We start from the raw sequence: 12,712 nt of genomic DNA on the forward strand, positions 1-12,712 counted from the left end.
GAGGAAAAGTTGCAGAAACGGTCCGCCCAGTTTATCAACAGGGAGACGGATGGCCCAGAAGGGGTGCCTGTCTGCCACGGGCCTGCGGGCAGTGCGCCCACTGCCCAGGAGAGCGGCTGGCGCGTGCGCTTCGGGCTCAGATGGACCTTCGCTCACACCCTGGGCTTGGCTGGTGACTGGGTCTGTGTCCTTCTGCAAGCCACTTAGCCTCCCGGGGCCTCTGCGTCCCCATCTGGAAGATGAGTGCTGCGTCCTCCCAAGCGGCTTGGGAGACCTCCGTTGGCAGATGCCGTCCAGGCTCTGATTGGGTGGAAGGTTCTTTATGTCCCAGGTGGAGCAGGGATCCCGGAGCCCTGGCTGCATGCTGCTCGGGGTGGCCAGGTGCTGGTTTGCATTCTGGGGAGTCAGTGGCCACCTTGGTCATTAATGAAAGCGACTCCATCTTCCTGTCGGGTTTTCTCTGCGGCACAAGGGCTGCCGTAGATCTCCTAGGTGTCCTGGCACCGAAGCCCCCGGGAGGCTTGTGTGCAATCCTGTCTCTCCCCCGCGTCACTTGATTTAAGGCTGGCAGTGCTGGAGTTACACTTAGTATTTCCTCCGGCCTGTCATCGGGTCTCCGGTGAGACACTCCACAGCAGGCTTCTTGCTGGACATTTTCGGTCATGGTCGGGGTGTCCGAACACTGGCCCAGTTCTGGGGTCACTGTCCTCACGCGGACGAGAGACTGTAAACCTGAAAATCCCGCCTTCTGTGGCAGGGGGTGAATGTCGTCCTTACTGTCGACCGTATGACGTACGGCTCCCGCTTGTTGGGTGCTGTGTGACCTCGGCACTGTCCGGTTTCTATAACCATCAAAAAGCATGTGAAGAGGGGTTTTTATGTCACATATTTACCCATTTAATCATCTGTTATGTTTACATTTCCTATCCTGAGATGCAACGTACGTCCAGAATACTGCACAGTATTACAATAGTGACGTGAACAGTGACGTGAACATACGCGTGCCACTGCTCAGAAGGGACCGTTACCTGTAGTCAGGTCCCTCCCTCCACGGGGCCTGCCTGAGCGCACCCCACCTGTCTCCCAGAGGCGACCACTAGCCTGCCTTCTCTGACAGTTACTCTGTTTTCTCTGTGCTTTTACCACCCGTGCGTGTGTCCCTAAACAAGTAACGTAGCACGGTACGCCCTTGAACTTGATGTTACAGCTGTCTGTGGATCTGTGTGTGGGATGTATGTTGTTCTGCGTGTTTGTTTGGAACTTGGCTTCTTTGCTAAACATCATGTTGGCAAGACTGCTCGGAATTCTTGCCTGTAGCTCTCCCTCGCTGTTCTGTGGCATCACACTCCACTGTGCGAACGGTCCCCTGCCGTGTGGCCCTGTGCGCATGCGTTGCCTTCCTACATGGTTTTGTTTCGTTTTCATGATCGTTAATGAGGTGGAGGCCCTTTCCATCTATTTTTTGTTCCTTTGGATTCCTTTCTCTTCTTTTCTTAATTTCTTTCTTTCTTTCTCTCTCTCTTTTTTTGGTGGACCATTCAAATACTTTTCCATTTTTCTATTGAGTGGTCGTGTTCTAATTTGTTTTCAGGAATCCTTTATATACAGTTGACTTTTTTTTTTTTTTTAGTATTTTATTTATTTGAGAGAGAGTGAGTGAGAGCGAGAAAGAGCATGAACAGGGGGAGGGGTAGAAGCAGAGGGACAAGCAAACTCCCCACTGAACAGGGACCCGGACACGGGACTCGATCCCAGGACCCTGAGATCATGACCTGAGCCGAAGGCAGATGCGTAACCCACTGAGCCACCACCCAGGCACTTCTGACATACAGTTGACTCTTGAACAACATGAATTTGAACTGCACAGTCCACTTACATGCAGAATCTTTTCCATAAATACAGTACTGCGAATGTGTTTTCCTTGTGATTTTAAGTAACATTTTCTTTTCTCAGGCTTGCTTTACTCTAAGAATGCAGGATAGTGTACTTAGACACAGCATGTGCTGCTCAACTCTGTGGAACCAGTAAGCCTTCCAGTCAGCAGAGCCTGATCCTAGTTAAGCTTTCGGGGAGTCAGAAGTTGTGGGTGGGCTTCCGGCTGTGTGGGGTTGGTGCTTTGGCCCCCCGTTGTTAAGGGGTCGCCTGTATTTTGGGTGTGGGTATTTTTTGGGTCACATGTTGTGAATGCAATCACTTGTTCTGTGGCTTTCCCCACTTTTTATAACGTCTTTAATTAATTAATGTATTTATTATTATTTATTTTTTAAAGGTTTTGATTTACTTAAGTAATCTCTACCCCCAGCATGGGGCTATAGCTCAGTAACCCCAGGAGCAAGAGGTGCATGCTTCTCCAACTGTGCCAGCCCCGCCCCGTCCCACCCTCAAAATGCCTGTTAATGTTCTTAAGTTCAAGGGCCGCCTGGGTGGCTAAGCGTCTGACTCCTGGTTTTGCCCTGGGCGTGATCTCAGGGTCATGATCCCGGAGTCCTGAGATAGAGCCCATGTCGAGCTCTGCTCTCAGCGCAGAGTCTGCTTGAGATTCTCTCTCTCTCTGCCCCTTCTCCCCACATGTGCCCTCTCTCTCAAATCTTTTTAAACCATGTTCTTAAATTTAATGTCGTTTGAAAAAAGTCTTACCCAGATTTTTAGTTTCTGTTGTTGTTGGGATGGTTTGCTGGACTGACCTTACATGAATCACTAACAAAGAGAAAGGTGATTTTCTTTCTCATTTAGCTGCGCGAGTGTAGTCAGGGCCCACCGTGCTGGGCCCTGCTCTGGCTCCAGGGATGCGCCGACAAGCATGTCCAGTGCAGATTCTGCTCTCAAAGGGCCACAGCTTGTGGGGATGTGGCCGTGCCGGTGACAGTCACGCGGGAGCAAGATCAGAGCCCTGGGTTTTACCAGGTGCTGGGGTGGTGGGGGTGGATGGTGGAGGAGAGGGAGACGCCCATCTTCCTGGGACCTAGAGAAGGTTTCAGAGGTAAACAGGGCGGGGGGCCGGGAGTAGCCTGTGAGCTAACACTTCTGAAGAAGAAATAGGAGCTTCTCTGGTGAACATTTCCCTTTTTATGACCTACAGGACAATGCATGGGCATCTTTGCTCACTTGGGAATTAAGGAAATGTTGAACTCATCAAATTTGGCTGAAATCTATGAAGCCTAGCACAGTTGTCTTCTTCCAGAGCAAAGGGGACGCTGGAGAGGGGATGTCTATTCTTTTGTATCATCCTGTGGCTCACGCTTTGGGGATCTAGGATTTGAGGCTGTGCTCAGAATGTGCTCAGAATGAGAGGATCGGGGCACCTGGGGGGCTCAGTCGGTTAAGCGTCTGTCTTTGGCTCACATCATGACCCCAGGGTCCTGGGATCAAGCCCCACAGGGAGCCTGCTTTTCCCTCTGTCAGCTGCTCCCCCTGCTTGTGCGTTCTCTCATTTTCTCTCTCTGACAAATAAATAAGTAAAATCCTAAAAAAAAAAAAAAAAAGAATGAGTGGGTCAGCACCAAATACAAGTGGATCGGTCTGCTCGTTCAGGAAAGCCTGGTTTGCACACACACGTTGTAGGACCTGCCACACTAAGACAGTCACGTCTCCGCTTGTTCTGGCTCAGGCAGTGTTAGGTCGGTCGGTTCTTTCCAAGGTTGTTGAGAGGGGACAGAGCCTGTCCCAAGACACTTGGGTAGAAGGAGGACTATGGAAGATAGCAGAAATGGACGCCTCATAAAACACCTGTAGGGGGACCCACCTCAGTCCCAGAAGTTGTGCTGGAGGTTGCCCAAGTAGAGGAGGGCAGGGTGGGAGCGTTGTTAAGGAAGGAGGAGGATCCTGACAGCAGGAGAGGAAGCCGGAGGAATGGAAAGGTTGGGGCAGCCGACTCTGTTGAAGTGAGGTGGCAGGTGAGGTCCTCGGTGGCTCTGTGCCCTCTCAGGAGACCTGGAGGGCCCTGGGGCCGTTGATGCGGACACTTGTCCCAGTAATAGACCCATCAGGGACTTGAATTTGGTCCATGGCTGTGCCGCCCTGGGACGGTCTGCCGGTGGGCTTTTCTGTCCAGAGGGCAGACTGAGAAAGGGGTCCGTGCTGTTGGGGCCTAGTGATGCAGGCCGAGCAAGGCCAGGGTTGTGGTCAGAGGAGCCGAGGCCCCAGCAGGGGGGTGGCATGGGCTCTTTTAAGTGCAGGAGAAAGCCACTGGGCAGTTTGAGCAGAGACATGACAAGGTCTGTCTGGTGTACACCTTTAAATGATCTTTCTCGGGAAGGAAATGCAGACAGGTCAGCAAGGAGGCTTGGGAGACCAGTGTGGGCCATCTGGCCATCCCAGTGGCTTCGGGATTTGGCAGGAGACAAAGTCTCCAGACTCAGGCCTTGAGCCGAGGACACTGAGCCCCTATGAAGGCGCTCTCCTTCTCATGAGGTGCTCTTGGGCAGAAGTCAAGCTCAGGGCTGGGGTCAGTTTTGTTTGGTTTGGTTTGGTTTTTATCTTAACCCTTGCATGTTTCTGATTACTTAAAACATACATTCTCTTCTAGAAATCCTGAAAAACGGAAACATGAAGACAAGTGAACGACGTATACATAGCCCTAGTCATGCCCTCTGCTCACTCTTTGATCGTTCCTTCCGAATTCTCTCAGGCCTGTGGGGATCTGGGAGCTGGCAGCCTCTGCCATAAAGTGCTGGTCCCGAGGGAGTGTTCTCGGGTCAGCTCATTTTAAGCAATCCTGAGCTTGGTCTCTGCAAGTAACAGTGATCAAAAGAAATTGTGCCCTCCTGGTGTTTGTATTCTCATGGAGGGAGTAGACCATAAGCACAATAAGTAAATTGCATGTTATATTAGAAGGTAATAAATGCCATAAAAAGCAAACCAGTCAAAACCTGTAAGGGGCGCCCGGGCAGGGAGAGGGGAGACCTCACAGGAACAGTGGCTTCGGACCATGACCGTGGACTACATGTTGTGTACAGTGTCAGGGAAGCATGCACCCAGCAGAGCGTGGGGATGCAGGCGGGTGAGTCTGGCTTTCTGGGGCTCTTTTCCTGGGAGAATACTGGGCGGGAAAAGCCCACAGAGTGGTGAGCTCGAATACATAGTGTCACTGCGTGTCGGTGGTTGTGAGGACAGAGCGGACTTTCTGAACACTTGCTCACCATCTGTGTAACCTCTGTGGGCCCCCAATAGTCACGTGCCATCAGTATTTTCCCCGCCCCAATCTCTGAGGAGGAAACCTAGAAGCCAGAAGTTCAGGTCTGTGCCTGAGGCTTCGGGGATAGTGGATGGTGGCCAGTTGTGCTGCGAGGAGGTGGACCCAGCTGTCCCAGCAGCAGCTTTGGTTTGCGATTGGTCCTCGCTCAGCCTTGGTCGGTGTTTGGGGACTGTGGTGGTTTTAGCTCTTGGAGAGGGCCCGTGTCAGGAGCCCCTGCTACCCCCTGACCATCCTTGTGCTCGGAATGTTTTCTAAAACTGCATCTTGCTCCTTCTGTGGTTTGGCCCCTGCTGTGTTTGATGGCCCGTTTCCTACTTTCAGGGAGCTTCCCTTCGGCCTGCTCTTGGCCCGGCATCCCTGGTCGTGCCGTCCCCAGGAGGGAAGCTGTGGGATTTCAGAGTCCTCGCCCCGGGCACCCTGGCCTCTGCAGGCAAAAACGTAACCATCTACACTTTATTATTCTTTGTAAATCCTGGGGAGATGGCTTCTCTTGTTGGGAGTGTTTGCTTTTCACGGTTACTTTTCTGATTTTTTCCCTATCATGTTATGCTATAATATGAACCACAGGATCATAATAGTCAACATTTACAAGACGCTGTGGGGGGTGGGGCAGCCTCCAGCCTCAGGCCGACTGGATGCATCCCTCTGTGCCCAGGTTCCTTGGGAGGGTCACAGGCTGGGCCTGGGGCCCAAAATCCAGTGACTTTCTCAAGGCAGCTGATCTGCATGGCCCCAGGAAGGGTGAAGGTGTCTCTGGAGCTTGGAGTTAAGTCTGTAGGACCAGGTCTCACTGTGGTTGCCCCTTCCTGCCTCTTAGGCCGGCTGGCCACTCAGTGCTGGCATTAGAGCATTTTCTTTGTTCTTTCTGATTCTGTGTAAATGCCAGTGTTCCAAAAATAATTTCATAATATTTGCCTATTTAGGAGATAAAGGCACTTCGGAGTGTTCTAGCTTCTATTTTAACTTTGCAAATAATCACATCCTGGGGTTTTAGACATCTTGTTCTCTGCTCGGTAGGTAGATGAGAGAGCCTGGTTAATTTTTGCCTTTGTCCCAGGTCCTTTTGTTTAATCAATCCTTGTGGGCTAGTGTAGCACGTGGAGTGTGGCCCAGTGTAGCACGTGGAGTGTGGCGCAGAGCCCAGGGGCCCAGTGTAGCGCGTGGAGTGTGGCGCAGAGCATCCCGTGAGCAGAGAGTGGCCTTGTGGACGGCGGCGTCCCCAGGGAGCATCTCAGGCTTTGTCCCTGCGTTGACTTCCTGGCGTCTTTCTCTCTGAGAACGGCCCTCAGGGGAGTAACGGCATTTCCTTCATAGGCTGGGATGGAGCTTTTTTCTGTGCTGCTGTGACAGACTGAGGAGCAGGGTGAATTCTGGAGCGGTTTCTGAGGAAGCGTGGACAAGACTCTATAATTAGCTGAATAGTAAAAGGAAAAGTGTAGGATGGTGCTCAGGTTTCTGCCTCCGAGCGATGAGCTGATTTGGCAGAAAGTGAGTCGGGAATTGTGTGTGTTTATTTGGAGGGGCCTAGAGAGCTTCCCTGTAGAGATACCTGGAAGATGGTGGAAAATTCCTATTTGTGGTTTGGGAGAGATCACCGCTGGATATATATCAAGCTGGCGAAACGATCATTGGAACCATAGCAGGAGAAAAACAGACCCAAGGACAGAACCTTGGAGAAAGCCAGCATTTCTCATCGTCCCACCCCAATCCCCTGTATTGAGAGCTGGGACCGCCGTGGACTGCTCCTTCTCTCCTACTCCTGCGGGCGGCCAAGCTGCTTGTGTTCCCAGATAGGCCTCGGATGCACACCTTGGATTCATGTAGCAGTCTGCTGGACGGTCGGAGAGCATGTGGCTCAGAGGGATACTGATAACGCTCTTCACTGGGAGTCAGGGCGTGGGACGTCCAGATGTCCATCCATCACTCATCTGATGGCCAGGTCCCACTGGGTCCCCCAAGGGGCCTGAGCAGCCATCCCTTTTCTCCCCACCACTCATTCTGAGCCCCCCAAAGCAATGCAAGGTGGCAGCAAGGCTGCATGACCCATTGCATCCTTACCTTTCTTGAAAGCGCTTGCCCTGCGCGGGGGCAGGGGGTTGGAAGTGGACTGACCAGGTGAATTTCCCTAACGGTGGACAGCTGTGGGTGGAAGCATGTGTATACGCGCGTGCTTGCAGGTACATGCTGTGGGGGAAATGACTTAGTTAAAGAAGCAAGTACATCGGGGAATTAATTGTGAGGGGAGCTACTTTGAAAGACATTCACTTGAACAACAACAACAAAAAAAGAAAAATGATAGATTACTGTATTCTTTCTTTCATTATTTTTTTCTTGATCAAGAACTAAGGCCAAAATAAGACAAGAACTGAAAGCAACCAAACTGAGCAGAGACCCTTCTTGCTCTGGGGATGCCTTGTGTGGTCCTCATGGACGGAGAACTCAGCATCCTGAGCATCATCCCTGGCCCCCCGTGCCCCGAGCCTATCCCCAGGGGCAACCTGCGCATCACAGGCTTTGGGGATGTCAGACACACTGGGGTGGGGGAGTAGTGGAGGAGGACATTGGGATGAGTTATGCCTCTTCTTCCTTGGGGCTCGATCTCCCCTGGGGCTTCCCTTCTCTAAACCGTCCTCTTTGTCCCTGCAGCCTTTCCGCTGTGCCCACTGCCACTACTCCTGTAACATATCCGGCTCTCTGAAGCGACACTACAACAGGAAGCACCCCAACGAGGAGTACGCCAACGTGGGCACCGGGGAGTTGGCGGCCGACGCACTCATCCAGCAAGGTAGGCAGCGTGCCCCCTGGCCGGGCTGGGGCATCTTACAGCTCCGTCCCGATGCCTGGGCGTGTTTGGTTCATTCTCCATGGTCACGGCTGTGCTCCACCCCGCACCCCTCTGCTGTGTATCAGCATTCCTTCTTGCCTCGCTGGAAATCTGAAATGAAAGAGGTCATGACTTACGCACAGATTTTACTACCCGCCCCACAACGTTCAGTATTGCCTTCTGTTTTTTGTCTCTGTGGACCTTTTTGGAAATGAAAGTTCATGGGTAAAGTGAACATTTTGTTTTCTTTTGACACGTGGTCTCACTCATTATAACTCCCAAAGGCTTTCTGGGATCCAGCATCCAGTGGCAGGACCCCATTTAGTTGGCCGCGCTCCTGTTGGACACTGGAGGGTTTCCAGACTTTTCCTTTATTGCAGTTATGAATAAAGCCACGACAAACATATCTGTAGGTGAGGTTCTTTGGATGATCCGGAAGTATTTATCTGTGCTCAGATTACTTACTCATCCTGAAAAGGATAAACCATTTAGAACATCTAAACTGAAGAGAACAGATGAGGGGCGCCTGGGTGGCTCTGTTGTTTGAGGTCCGACTCTTGCTTCTAGCTCAGTTCATGATCTTGGGGTCCCAAGACGGAGCCCCGCATCGGGCTCCACACTGAAGGTGGGGCTTGCGTAAGAGTCTCCCTCCTCCCCCTTTTCTCGCTCTCTCAAGAAAAAAAAAGAAAATAGAGAAACAGAAAGGAGAATGAATGAAAACTGCTACTATTTTTGAAAAGTATGGGCGATTTTTTTTCTCTGCCTCTTTCAGTAAATGATCACATATTCCCATTTGAGAAGGTTTAGCTCATGTGCTGTTACCACACAGGGAACTGCCGTCGTATTTATATCCGCGCTTCACTAATTCAACTAAGAAAATGATGGCCGCGTACAGTACAGCAATTTTTACTACTTCCTGAGTCCCATGACTCTTAGAAACCAAGGACCATTTTAGAAATCCGCCCCGCAGTGAACATGGCTGTGGGGCGGTTAACGCTCCAGCTGCTGCAGGCTCCGCTCGCTGGGCTCGCCATGAAATGCATCTCCATATAAAACAAATGAATTGACTGAATCCTTCAGCCCTTCTGGTGACAGGGCTGATGTTTGGAAATAGATAATGGTATCAAACATTAACGGCATTGGGATAATTTTAGAGCCACTCATTGGGGCTAATGGGGAATGTGTGCCTTGTGTTTCAGTGACTGTTTCCTGGAGCTGGAGACCAAGCTGGTATCATGGGGAGCCCTGGCTCTTCTCTCTGCCCTCCTCCCTAAGCTGTGCTTTTGGGCCAGTTACCTGGCCTCCCCAGCTCCGGGCCTTCACCTGAGAATGGAGCTGATAGGGGCCACCTTGTGTGACGGTGGACGGGGTCAGAGGAGAGAACACCTGAGTGGCACTCAGTGTGTTTTCATTCTTTCTCTCTCTTTTTTTTTTAACCCCTCCTGAAAACATCTAAGATCTCTAGAGCCATTGCATCATTTTTGATGACCCCATCCTGGAAGTCACAGAGGAGAGAACCAGTTGCCTTCGAGTCACCGTAGATTGCTAGAGAAGCAGGCTATGACGTTCCTTCTAACATTTCCTTCACACTGTCGGGGCGGATTGGCAGGAAATAGACCTTTACTGTGGCTGTTGGGACAGGCGCCGGGCTCTGATTGATGATCCTATCACCGCTCTCTGCCTCCAAACTTTCATCATTGCCTTGCAGTGCCAGACTGTTGCCTAACCTCCGTTTTCAGTTAGCTTCCTCAGACGGTCGTCTCTTGGCCTTCCCTGACAGGGTCTGGCTTTAATTTTCATCTTGAGCAGGGGTGTGTTTGGTCTTCTTTCACGCGCGTGTGCGTGCGTGTGTGTGTGTGTGTGTGCGCGCGCGCGTGTGTATACACATACATACGCATTTCCAGTGCTCTCTGCGGGAGACATAGTGAGGAAGGAAACAACGACATGTGTGTGTCTTAACTCGTAAGAGACGTTGATTGTGCCATTGTTTTGTGGTGGGAGGCTGGTCTCCGAAATCAGAGAGCTGGTTGAGCAGGAACACAGCGCAGGAGTCTCCAGAGCACGGAGCTGTCCCCGTTCCCCTGTCTGGGAGAAGGAATCCTCGGGAACCACTGGAGTTCTTCCTTTTCTTTTGATTAGTTGCAAGTGATTCCCCGCCCCACACCACCTGGTTTTGTGTTTCTCTTCTTTTCATCAAAAGGTAGGTTCATGGGACTTTGTAATTTCTTGTTTTGATACAGAAGAATATATGTTAGAATAACAGTAACAAACCGTGAACAGAATGCAGTTTTTTCTCGGAATGATGTTACGGCTTTCCCACAGTGCGTGCGGGGTCCTTGTCCGTCACCTGATTTCAGCAGTGTCACACTGGGATACAGGCGGAGCTATCAGCTGTGGACAGAGCTTCTCCCGTGCACAGTGCTCAGGGGTTTGGGAAGGATGTCAGTGCACAGTGTTGTGCAAGAGGTAGGGAAGGGGGCCTAAAAGGCCAAGGTGTTTCTGTTCCTTGTAGGTTTCTGGGGCATGGTACCCTGGTGCTCTCCATGAGTCTGGGTTATTTTCCATGGGCTTCTGAAGCCCCCTGGAACGGCGGATGCTCGGGCATCCACCAGCAGTGTCCTGTCAGTGTTCACCCCCCACAAGCAGGGAGTTTGCCAGTCTCTGTGGTGGAGGGATCTCGACTGTGGCCCATCTTAAGCTACCAGTGTGATGTCACGAACTGGGAAGAGGCGTGCGCAGCTGGCCTGGGAGCTGTTGAAGCCAACTCCAGTGCACTTCTGGCCCTCAGGGCATAGGGGTGACAATGCCAGCGAGGTATCCCTTGGGCCCCTTCAGGATGCACCCATTCTCGAGAATCTGGGCTTTCTGGTCATTAAACGTCTCCTGAATGCTGGGTCCGTGCTTTATTCCTTGCTTTTATTTGATGTACTTCTGATCATTGGAAGGCAGGTCAGACAATCTCTTAACTTGTTTTCTTAGCCCATCCCTTGTTCATTAATACGGACCGGAGGCGTTTTCTCACACAAACGCACGTTTTCACCTTGTATTGCTGCTGTGGGCCTGCCCATTTTTCCTCCTGAGATGTGCCTCAGGAAGCCAGCTCACGAGCCGGTCCCCTCGATCATGGGGTGACAGGCACAGGATACTTTGGCGCCAAGCTTCTCACACTGTTAGCTCACTCCCGAAGCTCACAGCAGATCAGAGATGGCACTTAGCAGGCCGCTCATTCTCCAGTGACCTCAGAGCGGCCCGTCAGGTCCCTCCAGATTATTAGCATGAGTGCAGGGATGGGGTCAGGTGGGCCTGGAGCCGGGGTGTCTGATCCCTCTGGCCCTGGGTGACTTACTTAACTTCTCTGAACCTTGGTGTTCCTCATCTCTGCAGAGGAGAGGCTCATACCCTCCCAGCAGTGGCAGCAGACATTCAGTCTTATTCTCCAAGGTCCCAGCCTGTGCCCAATACGTAGCACTTCATAAATGGCTCGAATTTACTATTCTGTTTATTCCCGTGTTCCTATCTCTTGTGCTCCTGCTGTGTTCAGCATCGTGCTGGACACTGGGATATGGTGGCGTGTATCTCTGCTGTGGCCTGGGCTGGGGACAAAGGCTGGGAAGCTTCTCCAAGGCTTCGTATTCTGACTGTAACAGAACAGGTGTGTTCCTGCCAGTGGCTCCCACATTGCTCGCGGGAGGAGAATGCGAGGCTTCTCCCCAGTGCTGACCCTTCTCCCAGCCCCGACAGTTAGAGGGTCATTGAAGCCAGGGTAGTGGTTGGGATGGGAAGCAGTGGGAGGAGTAGGCTCAGAGAGAAGTCTTCGTTTGTGGCATCTGCTAAAATCTTTGCATCATTTTGGGGCCCCTGGGTGGCTCAGTTGGCGAAGCATCTGCCTTTGGCTCAGATCATGATCCCGGGTCCTGGGATGGAGCCCCACATCGGGCTCAGTGCTCAGCGGGGACCCTGCTTCTCCCTCTGCCCCTCCCACCTCCCCCTGCTTGTGTCCTCTCGCCCTCTCCTGCAAATAAATTTAAAAAAAAAAAATAAAATTTTTGCATTATTTTGAGCTACCATATGAAAAGAATATTAGTGTGTGTATGTATGCACCTTGGATGTATATCCATATTGTAGCTTTTCATACCAAATTCAGGAAAAGTAGTACAGAAGGAAATCCAGAAACCGTCAGCTAACACAGAAGTCATTTATCTGATGTCGGGACATTTGAGTTTTAGAATTGCTTTATATTAAGGCCCAGATTCTGTACATTACTGGCAGATGCTCGCCATGATGTGATGTCATCATTGGTTGTTATATGTTAATTTCTCTCTTACAGACGCCCTGTGAGGTCATCATTCCTTTTTTTTTTTTTTTTTTAAGATTCATTTATTTATTTCAGAGAGAGCGTGCATGTGCACACAGGTTGGGAGGGGCAGAGGGTGAGGGAGAGCGAGAATCCCAGGCTGACTCCCCACTGAGTGGGGAGCCCAGTGAGAGGTTTGATCTCAGGAGCCTGAGATCTGAATGTGAGCAGAAATGATGTGAGCAGAACTCAAGAGTCAGACGCTTGGGGCGCGTGGGTGGCTCAGTGGGTTAAAGCCTCTGCCTTCGGCCTGGGATCGAGCCCCGTGTCGGGCTCTCTGCTCATCAGGGAGCCTGCCTCCCCCTCTCTCTCTACCTGCCTCTCTGCCTACTTGTGATCT

The 12,712-nt window shown here is 51.5% G+C and overlaps 1 protein-coding gene across 1 annotated transcript in view; it reads left to right on the forward strand.

The window, feature by feature from the left end:
- Positions 1-12,712, forward strand: part of LOC111146566 (zinc finger and AT-hook domain containing) — a 181,424-nt gene that overhangs the window by 128,660 nt on the left and 40,052 nt on the right. The window contains exon 12 of the mRNA XM_022502158.1: positions 7,841-7,979. Coding sequence (XP_022357866.1) covers positions 7,841-7,979 — 139 coding nt within the window. The remainder of the gene's footprint in view (positions 1-7,840; positions 7,980-12,712) is intronic.

The sequence above is a fragment of the Enhydra lutris genome, unplaced genomic scaffold, assembly GCF_002288905.1.
Source record: "Enhydra lutris kenyoni isolate GAN:26980312 unplaced genomic scaffold, ASM228890v2 scaffoldscaffold14, whole genome shotgun sequence".
Classification (NCBI taxonomy): domain Eukaryota; kingdom Metazoa; phylum Chordata; class Mammalia; order Carnivora; family Mustelidae; genus Enhydra; species Enhydra lutris.